The sequence below is a fragment of the Crocodylus siamensis genome, chromosome 4 (assembly GCF_052110815.1).
Source record: "Crocodylus siamensis isolate JL-2025a chromosome 4, ASM5211081v1, whole genome shotgun sequence".
Lineage (NCBI taxonomy): Eukaryota > Metazoa > Chordata > Crocodylia > Crocodylidae > Crocodylus > Crocodylus siamensis.
The window spans coordinates 217,381,170-217,401,732 of NC_143398.1; the positions used below are offsets into that span (position 1 = coordinate 217,381,170).

General features: G+C 42.6%; 1 protein-coding gene across 1 annotated transcript in view; it reads right to left on the bottom strand.

Moving 5' to 3' along the window:
• The window catches only part of KCNJ3 (potassium inwardly rectifying channel subfamily J member 3), a 187,092-nt gene extending 171,332 nt beyond the window's left edge, over positions 1–15,760 (bottom strand). The window contains exons 1-2 of the mRNA XM_090045701.1: positions 14,470–15,760; positions 507–723 (exon numbers count right to left, since the gene is read on the bottom strand). Of these exons, the coding sequence (XP_089901827.1) occupies positions 507–723; positions 14,470–15,156 (904 nt within the window). The 5' untranslated portion in view covers positions 15,157–15,760. The remainder of the gene's footprint in view (positions 1–506; positions 724–14,469) is intronic.
• Between the last annotated feature and the right edge of the window lie 4,803 nt (positions 15,761–20,563).

Consider the following 20,563-nt stretch of genomic DNA (forward strand, 5'->3'; position numbering starts at 1 on the left):
ACTAATAATCAATCATTCTCCAACCAAGGTCATGCTCCTTAGTATTTACACAAGCCTACTGGCTATTCTCTGTACTAAGAACTGTAACATATTCTCTGTACGAAGAACTCTAGCACACACAAAATACTTTCATTGACAAAAGCAGTGCAGACTACAACAAAAGTACACCTACATGCATCTGTCATTTTTTTTTTTTTAATTCCAGGAAAACTCAACATAAACACATCTGAGGACCTGAGTTAATTTCTACAGAAGTTATTGCATTGACTTACCAACCTTCTTGGGTATGCAGGTGTGCGCCATCTTTGTATAATATACATTTAATTTTCAAAATGATCACTCAAACATTTCACTCATGAGGAGATAATCAGCAGTAATAGTACATTCATTAACAACAATATACCATGCTATTTAAGATATGAAAAGAGAAAAATCTACTTCAATTTTGGAAAAAGCAATAAAATTATAAATGATACATGTACTATATATTCTGTTGTTTTACTTACCAGTTGTTTCCACAATGCCCTCTAGGATAACGACAATCTCAAACTGTTCAGTTTGCATGCTTCGCTGAGAAAGGTCATAGAAGGGGCTTTTGGCATCGATCACATGGCAGATTGTAAGTGGGGAAACAAGAAAAAGTTGATCTGCCCCTGTGCTAAAACCTACGTCCAGTTCAAGTTGATCAAGAGGAAGGAACTCGCCCTCAGGTGTCTGCCGAGACTAGAAAAGCAGTCAGGGGGGAAAAAAAGAAAAGAAAAAGAAGAAATCACCACTAGTACAGCAATTTTCAAGACAACCCGACAGTGATTCACATCATTGCCAACATTTTGCACTATCAGTCATCTGAGACAAAATCCAAACAAATCACTATACAGCAACGTTATAGAAAAATAGGCAGAAGTCCAATGTTGTTCATACAGAATATGCATGAATTATTTATACTCTACATCTTACTATAATTACCACTTGCTAACTCATGAATCTTGAAAAAAATGCCTGGCCTCAAAATGGCTGTTAAGACAAATTTCAGAAGTGAGTATACATCAACGGTATTCTACCACCAGATCACCACTGTCTGGTGGTAAAAATAAAATCAGAGTACCATATTTTCTTGCATATAACATGCACTTCTTTCCAAAAAATTGGGATGCATATATTGAACAAGGAAGATGATATTCTGACTATCATACTAGCACCCTGCTTTTACTCCCGCTCCACAGTGCAGCAGCTGTGGTATTACTATTCAGGCAGCTGAGAGAATCAATTGACATAAAGATTCATTGTTCTTCAATTGAGATGTTAATGACTGTTGCTCCTTTGATGTTTCACGAATAAAGCTAACGTTCCTGAAGGCAATTTTGCTATCTACTAGCTGTTCCTGGTCTCTCTTCTATTTCACAGCCCTGGAAACCCTTTACCTCTTTTCAAAATCATAGATCCACCCATGGGGACCAGTCTTTAGCATCAGCAAGGGTTTCAGCTTTAGTTAAGCAGGAAAAGGAGGGTGAATGAGCAAAAGATGAGGCTCTGTCCCTCTCTGTGAAACCAAAATGCTACAAAAATCTTTGTTTCTTCATTCTGCCTTTCAAAAATAAGGTGTATAATATATTCTGGGATATGTAATATGCAAGAAAATATGTTAAATTAAATGTGCCTTCAAGGCTTTTTTGTATCCCGTTCACAGTTGTTAACATTATGGCTTGACCAAGAATAATCCATACAGGAGCAAACTGCCAGTAACTCAGACTTGACAGCATAAATGGGCATGTTTGAAATAGATACTTAGCAAGCAGCAAGAACTCACTAAAAAGCCAAAGAAGATAGCTGAAAGGTAATTTGAAAGATGCCCATAATTAGGCTCAATTCTGAATTGGCCCCTACAGCTTGAAGAGAAAAGAGTCTTTAGAAGCAAGCAGTTCCCAAACCACCCGACCGTAACACATAGATTTGCAACCATTACCATATATCATACATATCTCGGATTGAACTATTCAGTCACATGAAACATTGCAAACCATCTGCATCATAGGCTGAAATTTCCACCATCTCCTGTAGATGAAAGGATGTCATACCTACTACCAACAGACAAGTCATTGCAATTAAGTTCATGGAACTGATCAGGAGTGAGGTATGACTCTTTGGGTGCATCTACACATGCCAATTTAAGGCACATTAACCATTCTTAAAGTTCATTAAAGGCACAGGTCTACAAGTGCGCTCCCTTAATAGGACTAAAAATGGTGATTTTAGGCTATTTACACCTAACTATGATACCTGCAAAACCAGGTATAAAATTTATGTGCGCATAGCTAAATCACCTTAAAACAAGTGTACATGCTCTAACGTGCATTAATTCACATATGTCTACTGACCTGAGACTAACTTGAATCCCATGTCGGTCTGCACACCGTGTTATTGTGCCTTAGTGCGTGCACATGTAGATGTGTGCCTAAATAACCTTAATGTGCATTAGGCAAATATGTATTAAGTTTAGGCATGCATAAAAATATGTGTGGACATGCCCTTTAAGAGTCAGGGGAGCAGACCAGGCCATTCATGAGAAAATGTGTGGTCAAAGATGATGCATTGTGATTATCATAATTAAATAATGCCTATATCTACACATGCACATATCAGTACAATGTATAAAAAGTATGCAATTATAGATATTTTGCCTTGCTTTGCCATTGTTCCATATGCATAATGTCAACTCATTGTGAATTTCATATGTGGAGAGTAGAGCTAAAGCATTTTACCATAATTAAAGCTATGGCAATGAAAGTAACCAGAAAAACAAAGTCATACAACCCACTATTGGCTTTGTATTATTAAATATAAATAATCACAGCTCATTTGATGTACTGTTCTACTCAACAAAAAACAGGTGTTTGGAAGCTAGTCAACAATGATTAATGGTATAAAAATTAATTGAAAAGTGCTGTTTGCTTCTATAGTTAATGTTTGTCCCTTATGTCACTCAAAGCCATATATTTACAGATTTATTTACAGATATATTTACAGAATTATTCTCAGAACTAAAACATGAAATTCAGGGTGCCAGCTAACTGTATGCTGTTTTTAAAACAATCTTGACTAATATTTAAGGGCATTTTTACACATGCAATTTCTGCTGTGCTAGATGTTTTGAAAAGCTCCTGAGCTGCAATGCTCACACTTGTATAAGTGGTGAAATGAGCATTGGTGCTGAGAAAATGGTAGCAGCACACTTTTAAACTAAAACACATAGAGGATGCTTTAGTTCCAAAGTGCACCACCACCATTTTCTGCACGCTGATACGCATTTCACTGCTTATACACTTGCATGCGATGCAGCACAGTGCACGTCAGCTCACATGCAGAGCAGACTCGATTGATTGAGTCTACTCCAAAGCAGTGGCTCTCCAGCGCATCATGGGATGAAGAAGTATGTGTATAAATGCCCCAAATTACAGTAGATTACAGATTATCCATAACGAACGATAGTCTATCTAATCTCAGGCATGCTGCTGCTCCCCCTGTCCGCCACCCATCAACAGCCCACAATGAGCTTTTTGCAAAACAGATGGAGAACCCAGTTGTACTGCATGCATGGCATGTGGAGTTTTCCGAATTTCTCATGAAGTACAAGGTTGGCAATGCTGCAGTTTTTAGAGCTTTCTCTTTACTTAAGGAGGTGGGTAAATTTCACTGTATCTGTATAAACAATGGTAATTCTAAGCTATAAAGTTTGAGGAGATTTTTATTGTGTCTAGATTTTAACATTTTTTCTGTCCTTTATTTTATATCTCAAGTTCATCACAAGACTTTAACCAAAACATTTAAAACTACTTTTTTATTAAAACCAGGTCACGTTTCTACCTTCAGGTTAATCTGTTGCATCATTCTGTCTGTCAACGAAATGCAGAGAAAATGGGATTTAATGTCATATCATTAGAAAAACATTTCAGTAGGTGGTATAATGAGAATATCACAGATAATTCCATGAGATGAGAATCTATTTTAAAGCAGTCTGGGAAACTTCAGAAACATAAAATATTGAGGAAACTGCAAAGTTCCCCGCTCCCTGCTTTTTCTAATTTGCCTATTCTATACACATATTGCACTGTTGTTAGTAAAGAGACATAAGTATTCTGTGTGTGCTTTACACTTTTAAAAGGTAATAACCATCAGAATGAAATATAATCCTCAGGGCGCTGAAAAATATTTTGAAATCTGATTAATTAGAACTTCCATTTATGCTACTTTGTGTATTTTGGGATGGGGCCACATGTTGGCACAGAGCACCATGGGCAGGGCAGCAGGCGGGGCCTGAGGCTAGGATCACAGAGCAATGACACCACTGGGCTAGGGCCTGGGGCAGAGCCACAATCCGCTCCTGCATGACCCTGCCCATGGAACCAGTGCCCCATGATCCCAATCCCAGCCCCAGCCCTGACCACCTGTCTTGCTCCCAGATGCCACTACCTACCCACCCATGGCCCCATCCTCCCAGCCAAGTGCGCCATGGATCCAAGGAGACCCTGCCCATCTGCTCTGTCTGGCCCCCAGTGGTGGCTGTGTGGTGGATGGGACAGGGTGCCTGGGCAGTGAGGCCAGGTCCAGGAGCACCGGCAGAGACTGGTAGTTGCATCTGGAAGGAGCCGTCACTGCTGGGGCTCCTGGGAAGCGAGTCCAGCCACCATGCTACCCCAGCCCAGCTGCTTTTCCACAGATAGTGGGACTGGCTATATGCACCAAGGCCCAGGCTGCCCCCTGCACCTGAGCTGAGCAGACCCAAGGGACCTGCCACAGGCTAGATAAAATCTCTTGGTGAGCTGGATCTGCCCTGCAGGCTGTATTTTGCCCATGCCCATTGTAATTGCACAAGAACTGAAAGAAGGAACCAAGGAAAGTGTGTTACTCCTGAAACTGCTTTTAGCACTTCTTTAGCACTTGTTACTAGATTTCAGTATTATATTATTCAATAAAGTTTATATTATTCAACAAGTTCCTATACATTTAGGCTATCCCACTAAAACCTAAATACTCATCTGTGTAACAGATTGCTATTATGTATAAAGTTTAAGCTTAAAGTAGACAGAAGAAATTTAAACAAAAAATAAGGCACAATTTTTGACAACGTTTAACCATTTGAAGAATTTACCAGAGTATGGAGGTGGGTGCTTCATTAGCAGATGTTTGGAAATCTAGATCAGTTGTTTCCCTAGAAGATAAATTCTAATTCAAACAGAAATGAATTCAGGGAAATCCTATGGCCTGTGCTATAAAGGTCAGACTAGATCAGCACAATGGTCCCTTCTGGCCTTGTTATCTAGAGAGGGACCTTCGGTTTTATTTCCAGTTAGTTCTGACCTTATGAATTATAAGGTTGTAATATGAAAATTATCCCACTGTCAACCACTACATAGAAAAACTTTATTCATTTAATTACATCAAATGCCTCCATAGATTTAGTGTGTGATATAAGTGATTTGATAATATTACCATAATCTTGAGAATAAAAGCAATATATATTTTTGATTTACTAATTTATAAATAATATATAGTAACAGAGGCCACTTTTTCACTTCTTTTACAATATATCACCCTCCCTCCTCTCTTCCTATTGACTCAGTATACCTCCTTGCCTGCTGCTCTGCCATGTTTCCCCCTTCTTCTCTTCTTTGTTCCCTGCTCCTGCTGCTGCTCTGACTCTTTATTTCCTCTTCTTAGTGCTCCAAATATGTTGGCTGGCATAGCCCTTATTGGTAACCACATTTTTTCTTACTAAGTTTATTTTTGCAACTTAACAATTAGTTTACTTTTATTTATAGAAAAGAAGAGTTGAAAACTGGCATATCTATAAACAATAATGTTTTACATATGTGGTCAAGAGGAATTTTCAGTTTTAAATCAAAATTTATAATACTTTAAAATAATCTTTTACTGATGTAAATGTTCATCCTATGTAAAACTTTATTCAAATGTATAATCCTAGTGATTTCAATGAAATTACATACATTGGGTAAATTATGTTGTTACTTGTTTGCCAAATCCAGTTTGTACTATTTTCTTTAATTATTTTATTGCTATTATTTAGATCTGGCTTCAATACTTAAATATAATAGGATTGTAAACATGGATTTATTTTGTATATATATGTATATGTGCACCCTTGGTTTGTTCTGCAGAAGACACTGGAGTCAGCACAGATGTGAATTGCAAGATCCAACCAATTACATGTACCACAGTAAGGCACATTGGCTACCCTGAAATAAAAAGCCATCTTTGGAGCAAAAGAGGAATCTGTTCTGGCAGATCTATAGATATAGATATATAATGGCCTCTAAGTAAAGGACTCTTCTAGCTAAGCTGTGAAGGAAAGGTCAGTGAAGGGAAGCAAAGAGAAAATGAAGAGTCACCTGTGAAATTTATCTGTTGGGAAAAAGGTAGCAAAGGAAAAGTTTGCGAATTTTATATATATATATATATATATATATATATAAATTTAAATTACTTCCATTTTGAGATTGGAAGAAGTACTCAAAACTCTGTGTGTTAGTCTAACAGTTTCTAAAGTCATTAGAATCCTGCAAAAAAATTTGCTCTGTAATGGAGCTGTCTGCTGTTTATTTTCTTACGGGACTTATTCCGGATCTGGTTTTATACATTTTAAAATATCAAAAATCCTACTGCCAGTCCATCAGAAAATAATAATTTCATGCAATCATGTAATCTAATGGTTGTATTTTTAAAGCCCTGAAGTCTTAGCTGGGAAATAGGCCTTTTCAGTGAAAAAAGCCCCAAGAGACTTACTGGATTTTATTAAAAGTGGATTTCAATGTGACATTGAATCCAGATCCATTACAGTTAAAAGTGGCTGAGTTGTCTGTGATATCGAATCCTGCATAAACACAAAGTCAAATGATATATTTAAAATGTATTTTATATAAAATCTCATCTATGTTTCTCAAAGGAACAGTATTTTTTACCTCAACATGTATACATGCAGGCTAGGTGACATTAATGGAAGACAACTGCTTCTGTTAGAAATCTTTCAATCATTTTAATATTATAAAAATAACAACACAGCTGAATAAGACTTTGCATTTTTCCTGGTGACACGGTTACATCATGACACCATTAAAATCTCTTACTGACAATTTGGTCTGTTCCTTTTGTTATATTGTTCTTGTTGTTTTATGCTAATTGTAATTAGGTAATCTGAACATCTGAAAATAAATCAGATGTAACCATACCCTTCAATTTATTGTCAATTTAAGCAGCAGCAGGATTGGGGCATGAAACTCTACGGCATAGGTGAACGTATAAAGGGAAATTTGTAGAGAATAGCTTTTTCAATTGACCGGGGTAAAGATGGGTATTTTCCCTCACTTCCTGTTCCTAAAGCCACTGCCTATTATTGAGAAAGGATGACTGGGGCAGCAACCCTAGTTTCTGCCTTTGGAAGAAGGTGCAAAAATAGCCAACACTGCCCCAGTGTGGAGCTGCTGCCCAAGATGTGGAGCTGTCCTATAACACCTCTACACCATGGACCAACACAAAACGTGAGATCCTGACAGTCAGCAGCAACAATACTGCCAGATATTCATGCAACCCTGTTGGATGCATGAAATACCAGCAGGTTTAAGGGTGGTGTCACATGTTTAAATTAGCATTTACTAAGTGGAGTTAAAATGCAGACAGATGCATGCTCGAGCAGTGTAGCATGTGTTAAGTGCCCTTGTGGCATTGCAACATTGCTCCTTTTCAGGAGATGGCTACCCCCTAACACTCACTAACTTTAATACAGCAGAACATTCCAATGATTCGCAACCATTGAAAGTGAACATGTGGCAAGGCCCCAAGATACAATGGAGCAACCATATTTGGAACTTGCACAGCTTTTGCCAATTTTGCTAGTATCTTGGTTCAGGATAGTAGCATAATCAGGCAGATTACAATCAGGATATAGTGGTGGGGAAGCAGTTAGTGAGGACAAAATAGCAGCCACCTTCCCTGCTGTCCCATCTGCAGCCTCTGGGGGTCCAGCCACTGCTGCTGCTGCCACTGCTGCCCTGGGTGTAAAACTGCACCATTAAGAACCTTGTGTCAGAGTCTCCATTACAGACAAGTACCCATGCAGGAGGGCCAAGTGTGGCAGCCCCGATCCTTATATAGAAATCCAAGAGGCACTGTGATGATTAGGACATGTCAGTCATGGTAGAAGTGGGGAGAGCTTGCTATAGAGCTTTCAATACACAGTATGCATTTTGGCCCCCTTAGCCAACTCAGGTGTGCTGGCATGCTGAAAAAGAAGAGCCATGGCTCTGCCCACTCCATGTTCATCCCTACTGTTTGAGTTTACTAGCCTGGATCACAGAGTGATTTTTTTTTATTGAAGCTTGTTTTTAAAATGTAAATGATTCAATTTATATTTGTTTTCAGATGTATATCCTGTTCTTTCCAAAAGGCTCAAAACTGCTTAAAGTGTTGCTAGTGCTTTACTGCCCTCCTATTTAATAGTCTTAACATGCCAAAGTGGATGCTCTAGGCTTGTTTCTTCAATTACTGCCCTAAGCATTAGAAAGATTTCTGGTTGTATATCATGGAAGGTTTTTTAACTTAAAAATGTCATTATTAAAATGTCCATATATGCTACGAAGTAAAAGTCTGGAGCCCTGACACAATAACTTTGGCTAAATAATGTTTTATTAATAATACGGAACCAATTTTGTTTTGAAATGGCAATGATTTTATACCACTATGAGAGAACTTTAAATAAACTTTGAATTAACATGATTAGTTGCTGCTGCAGCAAACGCTTATGCACATGCACAACTTTGAATGCATCAGTAATCCCACTCGAGTTAATGAGACTGTTCATATGAGGTAAATTATTTATCTGCTTAAATGTTTCCACGATCCAAGACTTAATATGTTTTGTCCATTGTAAAATTCAAATAAGGTACCCTGCTAGTAGTGGCATTAAACATCATTTATAAATAAAATCCATAATCGTTGGACAAAGTTGCAAGAACCCATGTTTTCAAATTAGCTTTACAAATTGTGTTCATTAGAGCAGTACTTAAGGCGCAACCAAAAATGAGCCTCCTTTGTGTAAACAACGCCTATTCAAAAGCATTTACAATCTAAATAGACTCAACCAACAGGGACAGGTAAAACAGGAACAGTCTACACAGAGTGAGCTATTTAATTTTAGCAAATGTTCTGAATCAGTGATCAGCTAAAATGAAAAGAAAGGTGCAGGGGGCTTTTAAAGAGAAAGCAGATCATATGCAAGGGACAGGAGAAAGAAAATAAAAAGGGCAAATGTGGACTAAAATGAAGTGAAAATACTGTAATAAAAGGGGAGAATAAAAATAAATAGGTAATTAGAACAAAGCAGACAAAGTCTCATCTAAAGATATGTTTTCTAAATCAAATAATCTACATCATTTACACTGTGATTTAGAAGTCATTCTACACTGCCTCCAACATGTATTACTGGTCTCCCACTGGAACTATGAACTAAATGTTGCAGGGTGAGGTGGAATTTATTCTGTACTCCCTTACATAACCATGTTACCGCTCACTATGTAGTCCTTGATAACTTACGCATGTTAGTTACTATGTATGTTGTGTATACATTAAAAAACAGACAGCTGTGCTGTAATGAAGGATTGAATCTTTCACCTTTAAAGTAATCTGAAGTATGGGAAACCCAGAGCGTTGAGAGTCAGATTGTGATATCCTAGCTCAAATATTATCCACAAATGGTCCTACTGAGGTTAAAGTACTCTTCAGTCTGAATAAGGGTATTATAACCTGCATAAATTTAATGTTTGTGGCATGTGAATAGTCTCAAATGAATATTAAGATGATTAGCAAAGTTAAATAAAGTTAATTAGAATTTTTATTTTGCAGTGATTTTTTACTTTTATCAAAGCTTTTTTGCAAAATCTTTGAGGTTTATCCTCAACATCTTTGAGGTCTATAAAATAAAATATTATAAATGTTAACTTTTTGCTTTTTAAAGGACCCCACTCTCCAAAAGAGACTTTTTCTGAAAATGTTGAATTGTTAACAAATAGTTTGACATACAGTTATTGACCATCTGTAAAGATTACTTTGATATTCCAACCCTGTTACTCTGTCTTGAAAGAAAATGAAGGTTCATTAGTATCCAAAATAAATTTGTTTTGTTGCATGTATCAAACAAAAACTATTCCACACAGGTCACAAAGTTCTGAGGAAAGTCCTTTCAATATGGAAATATTGCAATATCCTGCAAATACAAAATACGTCTATTTGAAAACTGTTCAAAGGACGGTGCATTTATTACAGAATTCTTTGCTAAAAAAAGTGTTCTTCTGCCCACCAGATCATTCTCACTTCAGATTTTTATGCTGAACTAGGTTTTGTCCAGCACACAGTATGCCCAGCCCCCAGGAAAACTGGATCTCACGGATGCAAAGTACGAAGTCCCTAACTTTTCAGTGGGTAATCTGCAAAGCCAGTTGAGATGTGTGTATATAATTTAGCTAGATACTCTCAAACAGGATGTGAACAGGTAAACATATATTGTTTCATGCCCAGCCTCTCCTCAACCTCCTGTCCCCCCATCACTCAGCCCCTGTAAAAGTAAGTAAACACTGTAATAAATAAATTGTCTGTTAAACAACGATCTGCTCAGTTCACAGAAGTTGCACTGGGGTTCTTGGAGAGTGAAAAGGTTTAAAACCACTGCTGAAGGCCATTACTTACCCTTTTCTAGTCCTCCCCACCCAGTGATTTAGCCCAATAATGCAAAACCTTCCAGCCCTATGTACCAAATGAGCTATGTGGGGGTAGGTCCTGGGCTGAAACACATGGGCAGTCTGCAGACCTGATTCAGTGTGAGGTTGCTCTGCAGCAATTAACCCTGCCACCATTCCCATGCTACCAAATTTCTGGACCCATGGGGAGCCTTGAGGGCTGGATTACATATCCCAATAGCGCAGAGGTTGAGCACCACCAATTTAGCCCATCCTTGCACAAAGGTCTCTTCAGAGTATAATGGAGACCATCTTCAAAAGGCATCGAACCTTCTCCTTCTATACGCAGAGAGAAATTTTATGTGGAAGGAATCCTCTATGGATGCCATTTTAGGAAGACAGTTTAAATCACTATTATTATGATACACAAACATTGTTTACTGTCTGTGGAGCACCAGCTATATACATATAATACAGTACAGTTTTTATTATAATTCGTTCATTCATACATATAGCATTTGCAACTCTTTATGGAATCATAAATTTTAAGAGCAGCTTCAGCTTTGGCAATTCTCTGCAGAGGTATCATGAGAATACAACGAGGCATCTTTTTAATTTATAAACTGTTGTGACTGATATGTAACTTATGTCTGAACTCCTATATAAAATGAAGGTATGTTAAATTCAGAAGGCTGAACTCTAACTAGTTAGCATTGCCTAATAATGTAAGGCAATTTGATGGTTTACTTTGGTGCCCTCTAAAGACAAAATGAACACTAACTAGGCTATTTTACATGTAATTCACTTTAGTAATTTAAACTGATGTTAATAGTGGGAAAAATCCCTTTAATAAATATTGAGAAGCAGAACTGAAATCTGGTTTCATTATGTAAAAATACCTGTAGTAGATGCTTGGGGGGAAAGCTAGAGTACCTCCTCAAATTATTTCAGTTGATCTATGAAAATCACCCTAGCAAGATAATAAAGAAGCAAGTTAAATAGTGTCATTTCTTCTAAGTCTTCTCTCCTATAATACTAACAAAAAAAATTACTGAAAATTGAAAGAATGTGTGGGCCAATGCTACATTTGGAGGTTTGATTCTACCATGATTCAGGTTGTAACCAAGGACTGGCTGGGCAACCACTACTAAACATAGTGAATCTTAAAATATGTGCAACAAGATGCCAAAATCTTGCCACTAGATCCATGTAGAGGAACACATGCACCTAATACAACCTTGCAGTCTTCTCTACATCTTTGATGGGTCCAGCACCAATGAAGATACAGTCTCTTCTCTTGGGCTAAAGGGCTTGGAGGAAGGAGTGGAGAGGGGATCTCAGGCGTAAGTGCTATGCCTGGTTACCCATCATTCTCCCACTGGCTCCCAATATAAGTGCATAGAAGAGCAGGGGGAGGATACCTCTCTCTCATTCCACAGTTGTACTGAACTCTGGGGCAAGAGAGGGAGCTAATTTGTCTAGTGCTTCCACTGGACAATTGGGAGCACAATGGACTGATTTTCTGACAGCTAGGATGATGAAAAGGAGATAGTGTCTGTCCTGTCTGTTTGGGAGTATCCATTTTGGGCTCTAGCAGGATGGTCTCCAATGAGGGTGGGTTAAGATGTTGACATCATCTTGTTTAGACTCTAACAAGGATTTTTCCCCATATTGCAAAATCATCTGTGGATTTGTTACCTTCCTTTAAGGATCCCAGAGCTGCAGTTTGGGTGGGGTCTACATTACATTCAGCATGGCTTTAGTGGGTCCTAGTGAGATCAGTAGGCTAATATGGATACACACTGAAATCCTACAAGCCCACAGTCCTTGAGCAGGCATGGTGAGGAGATATGCCTCCATGTGTCAGACAGGATGGAGCTCCCCTTCTCTTTAACTGTCTACCTGCTCCAAATAGAAGAAAAGCAGGAGACTCGGGGTTCCAACAAAGGTCTCCAAGGACATCTGAGGGCATGGAGGGACAACAGTCTTCACACATCCTCAGGACTTTGAAGAACAGTGACACATTACCCAGGTGAAACCCCTTTTGGAACCATTGGAACAGCCTTACAGCCTTGTGGGGTAGTTTGTATGGTGAGTCTCCATACCTTTAATTAAAGCTAAGACATACACATATCTGTGCCCACATCAATAGTTTTCATTCATGCTATTCAAATTGTAAGTCTGGGTCCTCATTACTATCATGAAAACACACAAGAGTAACTGAGGGCAGGATTTGGTACCAAGGGGTGAATGCAGGGGAATCTTAGTCTCCTCTACCAATAAACCTCAAAATATTTTTAAAGTATTTTTGTTTTTTTAGAGTGGAAAATTAATATACACTTACAATGAGGTTCCTATTCTAGCCAATTTTATCTTCAAACTAGAATCCTGGGGCTGAGGAAATCTGTTCACTCATTTTGGTGGACCTTAGATGATTTCATAGATTTCATAGACATTAGGGCTGGAAGGGACCTCGGGAGATCATGAGGCCCTACCATAATACTATATGCCTTATGCATATATTCTATTAATTTTTTTTAAGTATTATTCCATTGGATGCCGTCTTCTAAAATACAATGAAAAAAATATAAGTGTTCTTAGGTTTTGGATGAAACAGGAGGAAAACTGACTTGAATCTCTCCCTTTAATAAATTATGTCTATTTTAGCTGTCTCACAAGGATGCTTAAATTATAGTTTAAACAGTCAGAAAAGCCACCTTTTCAGTTTTCTTTACAAAGTGTACAAATCAATTATTACAACGTTTAAACTCAGGCTCATGAAAGTAGACCTGCAAAAAGAGGGGTCTCCCAGAGAACTGTTAATGTTGTTTCAAAAAGACATCACAGAAAGTTAAGAAGAATTCTGGATGGATATTGCTATCTTTAAGAATATTACCTGTTTAATAAGTGACTCAAAATTTTATAAGCTGCATACTCCTCAGGGCAAGGACCTATCGTTTGTATTTGTCTTTAACATTCAAGTGTACTGTGGTGCTAAAAATTAACAATAGCCAAAGGTTGTCATTAAGTAATAGAGCTTAAAGAGGCCCATATCCAGAAATCAAAGGCCAACTATGGAAAATACTCTTGAGCTAATGAGATATTCCAAAGAGTGACACCACGCACAGAACAAAGAAAAGTGTTGGCTTACACTTCTCTCCATCCATCTCAGTTTAAAAATGAAATCTACTTCAAGATCTGTTGCTCTGAAAAGGAAGAGGAAGATAAATTCTGGGTTGGGTGGAAGTAAGAGTGCAGCAGAGAAGGAAAAGAATGATTATGATCTGAGTACCCAAATGGTAAAAGGGCAGAAGGAGTGTGATGCAAACAGAGCACTGAAAAAGAGAAGAAAGGAAGGAGACATGAATGTTGTGGGTGGAAGCAGGAAGATAATGGACATGTAAATGTTTTCAATGGAGTGCTCTGGAGGGTGTCATAATACTAAGAAGGGAAACAACTGGGGGACCTGGAAGAGCTCTAGGGAGGAGAAAGTCAGGGAAAGAGAAAGAGGAAGGTACACATGCTCTGGTGAAGTGTCAGAGATGCAGGACCAGGTGAAAGTGGCCTTGAGATGGAGGCCTGGGAGAACCCTGGAGAGCAAGTGGAAGGAGAAGATGAAGTGGTGTGAGGACTCTAGTGATGGCAGAGCGGTGGACGGTGGGGGGCGGAGAGGGGAGCTTCAGGTGCATGTGCCTGTGCCAGTGCCAAGGCAAGAGGATTCTGCACTTACTTTTAGTAGTTTGCAGCGGATCTGTGCTGATACCATGTGGCTGTTGCGAAGATTGCCCACCCTGAACATAAGGGTAAGTTTGCCATCCCGCATAGAGATGACAGCATGCTCGCTAAACATCAGCGTCTCTGCCCGCTTCTTTGGCTGGGACATCTTGATAAACATGCAGCCAATGAGGAAGGCATCCACGATGGACCCCAGGATGGACTGGAAGAGAAAGAGGATGATGCCTTCCGGACATTTGTCAGTGATGTAGCGGTAGCCATAGCCAATGGTGGCCTCAGTCTCTATGAAGAAGAGGAAGGCAGAGGGGAAGTTGTAGACATTGGCCACGCAGGGAGTGTAATTTTCATCGTGAGCTTTGTTCAGGTCGCCCCGCATGTAAGCAATGATCCACCACATGGAGGCCATGAAGAGCCAGGCCACAGTGTATGTGAGGATGAAGATGAAGAGATTCCACCGCCATTTGAGGTCCACCAGGGTGGTGAAGAGGTCCGACAAGTAGCGGCTTGTCTCGCTGCCCAGGTTGCCATGCTGCACGTTGCACCGACCATTCTTGTCCACAAATCGTTGTCTCTTTCTCTTAGGGGCCGCAGCTGCCGCCTGCTGCTGGTGAAAGCCTGAGCCGCTGGAAGAGGTGGTCACTACCTGGTAATCGTCCCCAAATTTCCTTCGGAGTGCAGACATAATATGGAGGGACCAGCCAGAGTCACCGGAGAGGAGGCACCACCAGTTTTGCACGGCACAGAGGGGCGAGGAGGGGAATCGGTGTCACCCCTTTCCGCCGGACTTTTCTACTTGATTCTCGCCCTGTCCCCCTCCCTCCCTGCCTCTATCCTTCTCCTCCTCTCTGCCTGCCTTTTCTTTTTCCCTTTTGTCCCTTCTTGCCTTTCTCTCTCCCGCTTTGTTGCACCCTCCCTCCAGCTCTCTCCTTTGCTTTCCCCAATCCTCCTCCCTCTATTTAACAGCCAAAGTCCCTCTCTTCCCTTCCTCCTCCTCCTCCTCCTCCTCCCCCCGCCATACACTCGGAGCCAGGGACCCTGCGGCGATGTCCGGCTCCGTCGTACCTTGTCTGCGCGGCTCTGCCTCTCCTGCTCCACTTCCCCCGCTGCACCTGCAAGTTAGAGGGGGGAGCGGGTTTCTCCCGTGCAAACTAGCTGCAGTCAGACGAGCAGATGTTCGCCCTCCGCTCCGCTCCGCTCCGCTCCTTCCTCCTGCACGGCGCTATCCTTCGGCGAGGACCGGGCACAAAGCCATCGCTTCCCCGGCGCCGTGCCCCTCTTGAGCGGTGGCGGCGGCGGCCCCCGACCCCGACCCCGACCCCGACCCCTCCCTGGCGATCACCGGCGGCAGCGAGATGCAGCAAGCGCGTCCCTGCGGCGCCGGGCTCCGGAGCGGCCGCCCCCGCGGCTCAGCCGGACCCGGGCGAGGCACATGGGCGGGGGGCCATCGGCGGCTCCCGGCGGCTCGGCCGCCCTCCGCTCATCGCCGCCTCTGCGCGCGGCTGCTCCGCGGGACCCGCGGCTCCAGCGCCCCGCGGCGCGGGCTCAGCTGCCCGGGGCCGGCATCGCTTCCCGGCGGCGGCGGCGGCGGTGGCGGCGGCGAGCCCCGTGCCCGTGTGTGTGTGTGTGTGTGTGTGCGCGGGCGGCGCTGCGCGATGGGCTGCCGCCCCGGCGCCTGGCCCTGCCTCCGCCGCCGCCGCCGCCGCCCAGCCGCGGCCTCCCGGGAGCGGCTCCGCGGCTCTCTCCGCGCACCTTCCCCTCCAGCTCCCTCCTCCTCGCGGTCCCTCTTCCCCCGGCTCGCTGCTTCCTTCTGTCCCCAGACCTCTGCCCCCTCCCCTCACCCCCAGCGGCCCCCTCCCCAGGCACTGCCGACCCGCCAGCTGCTCTCCATCCTCAGCCCCCCAACTCCTTCCCCATCGCCTCAGCTTCGCCCCTGTCCCCTTCCTCTGAACCTCCCTCTGCCTCCTCCGTCTTCCAGCAACCTGCCTCTGCCCCGGCGAGGTGCCTCGGCCGCCGCCCGCACGGCTCAGCCTCCTTGCGCTGCCCCACGGCGGCGGCGGCGGCGGCGGGACAGGCGCGCTCGCCTGCCGCGCCAGAGCGGCCCAACGGGCCCCGGAGCAGCGCTCGGCTCCGCACCCCCTAACGCACCCTGCCCCATTTGGGATCACGACCCGCAGTTTGGGAACTACTGCCCTAGAGGCACATCGCTCGTCCTCCTTTAGCCAGGCCCCCAGCCCTCATTTAACAGCTGACTAAAACTTGTGCCTCCCATACTACAGTCCTCCCTGCACCTCTCAAGATGGGAGAGAATGGGGACAAGGGGGAAACCGTAGATATTCCCAGGTAGCCACCTGTTGAACACACCACAAAAAACAAATGCTACAAATGTGGTTTACACGAGTGAGGGCAATGCAGGAGCACTAGAGCTGCTCTGCTACAGGCTCAGCTAGGCCAGCGGCTCTTAGGCTTTCCACAGCCTGTGGCCAAATAGCTCTATGGAGGCCGGGAGGGAAAATGGTCACAAAACCATTTTCCTGAAAACTGGTTTCTTAAAATTCAGTAGATAGCGAGGGAGCAGGAAAGCCTGTTTGGGGGAAGGGGGTGCCCTTGTTTAAAATATCCATTTGTGTTCCTTTAAAATCACCCTGCCAATGATTGAGACAAGGACTGGGGAGCATGGGGAGGAGTGGGGTGTGGACCCCTCCTCCCTCTTAGGGAGATATATCATCCTCCCAGACACTACACAGATATTCTTGTTCCCATTCCCCAGGGCAGGCCGCAGTGAGTTGTCTTTGAGTTTGCACCCCTGGCCACCCTGCCTGCACCTACAGGGGACAGAGGCCCCAGGTCATCAGGCACTGCTCCTTGCCAAAAGGCACTTGGGTTGACTGGGAGCAAAGCAAGGCTGTGCCCAGGCTCTGATCCTGTGAACCTGCTGCCCTGATTGTTCAGCACAAAGCCTCCCTAGCCGCAGCTGTGCTCCATGCACCACCTACTTAGCTGCATAGGCAGATTCAAGGGGGGCACAAGCTAGTGCTTATTAGAGGCTCTGTACCCGGCAGGAGGGCCAAGGTCCCAGCCCGATGTCTGTCCTTTGCTGCTGATGCTGCAGCTGCCGCTACCCTGCTCAGCTCATTGCTGCCCGTGGTTTGCAATCAGGTTGGCAGCTGCTCTCTGCCACCTATGCCAAATGCACCTGGCCTGGGCAGTGCCACCAGCAAAGGGTGGGAGAGCAGCCTGCAAGCCCAGCTGCCTCATGCTGAGCTAGCCAGGCCCTGAATCCCGGTCCTTTCCCTGCCTGCCAAAGCCTAACAGGAAAGGGGGAGGAAGGTCTTTAGGGACAGAGAAAACACTTCCTTTCTCCTCTTTGCATGGTCCTCCGACCTCCTCCCAAACCCTTTGGTTATACACACCTAATTGTCCTTGCTTTGCTAAGCATCAGAAAGGGAGAAAGAATGGGGCCCCAAGGTGTAGTTTCTGGAGAATGGAAGGGCTCTTAGTTCTGTAACTGTATACAGCACCTAGCACAGCTGATGCTTGAACCAAATGTAAAGCTACAAGGGCACTACTGCAATAATTTATTTAATAACATCTTTTCTATCTCTGCCACCTGTGTAGAGTCTGGCTGTCTTGGATAACGTCTCCCCTGCTTGCCTCTGGTGCATGGACAGTAAGAATATGGAACATGACAGCCTTATTTTATTTAAGACTGTATTCAATTCTTCTGTTAAACACGAGTAAATGTATGCTTGCTTCAGAATATCATTATACATTAACTACAAAGACATTAAAGGGAACCCAATGTCATTAAAAGCACAACAGGAAATTATTAACAAAAACTGTAAAATTACAGATAAGGTTGCTCATAAATGAAGAAAGTCAATGACAAAGGGAAGGAAATTAAGATTCTTCATATCTACTTAGCAATTTGATAATAAAATATATATACATTTCTTTTCAGTCAGGATTTCAAAGAGTTAATTTATGTGATGTAATCACATTTACCCATTTTTAAATGCATTTCATTTCCCACCTAGGATACTAAAAAAATCCTTCACAGTCTTACCTACAACCAAAGTTTAACAGATTAAAAATAATTTCCCTCATCTATAATAAGAAAACAATATATAACAAGTGGAGGAAAGGGAAAGATCATGGTAATGAATATCAATCAAGAACTAGGAGCTGTAGAAAATTGATAAGGGAAGCAAAAAGGACACAAGGAGAAATTTGTGGTCAGCATAGTTAAGGGCAAGTAGTTTTTCACATGTATTAGGAGATAAAAGGCATTCCACAAATGGCATTGGAAGAAAGCTAATGATATGTCATTATTTAATAACAGTAAAGCAAGAGAACCAGACAAATAAACCCAGGCCAAAATGATGGAACAGCTGCAAAGGGACTTGATTACCAAAGAATCATAGCAGGTTTATATAATCATTGTTAATAAACCTGGGTTTATGGACAATAGATCATGTCAATCTAATGTATCTTTCTGATGAGATTACACATTTTGCTGATAAAAGTAATGCTATTAAGGCATTTGACTTAGTATCATGCTACATTTTGCTTAAGCAATTAGAACTATTCAAAATGAATCTGGTGAACAGTAAATGGATTAAAAATGGTCTACCCAGTAAGTCTCAATGTATAACTGCAAACAGGAAATCATCAAAGAGAAATGGGTTCAGTTTATTTTACTGTCTGATTCATGGTTTACTGGTATAATTAGTTCACATTAACTGAGATAGCATTACCTCTTAAAAAAGAAGTAGTAATCACAGTAAAAGTTGTTAAGAAAATTTGTATTTTCCTAGATCAGTGCTGTCCAGCTGTTGGCCCATGAGCTGCATACAGCCTCTGGGGGCTCAAACCATGGAGCCACTGCTCCTGTTCTGGATGCCATGCCCCCCTTTCCTCACTTGCTGCTGCCACTACAGTCTCATTGCTCCCATTCTCTCCTCCAGCTTCCACTGCCTACTCCCACTCCTGGGGCAGGGTGAAGAATTGCAGCCTCAGTGGAGCTGAGGTAGCCCATGGCCAGAGGGTTTGGGGGGGACCCAGAACCCCATTCAGCCGGTATGCCAGTGCAGTGCAGCGGGAGTCATTAACTACATAGCAGGGGAGGAGAGATGTATGGCAGGACTGCACTATGCATTGTGATTCACAGAGAAGTAGTTATCTAGTCCAGAGGGGCCTATGTGGTGCAGCATATCCACACACTGGGACCCTGGGGAGCATCAGTGGCTCTTGTGGCATGGCAGAGCCTGTGTGGTATGGCAGTACAGGGGGGGGGTATGGGGGCTTGCACAATCTGCCATGGCCCATGTGATGCAGCATGGGGGGTGGGGAGGGATTCACATTGCATGGCATGTAGCTCACATGACATGCCTGATGTGCCCCTCAAGGTGTGTGGTTGAGATGCCTGTGGCCTCCAGCCACTTAGAAATTGGGTAGCCCTGTCATAGATGATGAATAAAGTAAATAGTAAAAACAAATAAAATAGTTAATGCATCTCTTGTGGAAGGCCTCTGAAGCATTTTACAGTGCCAGTCACGACACTGCATGGGCCTTCAAGGTCTATCAGAAGCAATCTCCTAAGTCAGGATTTGGCAGCCTCTAGCCCACGGAGCCATTGGATCACCCACAGACATGGGGCTTTGGCAACACTCAGCACTTTCCAAAATAAATCTCTCTATGTTTTCCAACTTATTCTGATCACTGGAAGCAGGGAAGTCTAAAGAGGAATGTCCTATATCAAATCTCCTTAGCAGGGCTCCTGAAAATTTCTCAGCTCTGCCATCAGTTGTTGCAGCAAGGCACGGAGTGAGATGCAATACATTAGAAGCAGGATACGACTGAAGTCAGCGGAGTTTCAGATACAAGAGCGACTGTCCATCATAATCTGAGATTGGGCTGAGTGCAATCAATGGATGATAAACAGTTCTGCATATCCCTGCCAGGCCTCCTAGACTTGTCAAATCTAGACACGACTTCATCACCAGTTGTGGCAAATGCTGCTAATATGCAAACCGGCATTACCATGAATATTTGTCGTCTTTCATTGGCTAACTGGAGGTTATCCACCAATG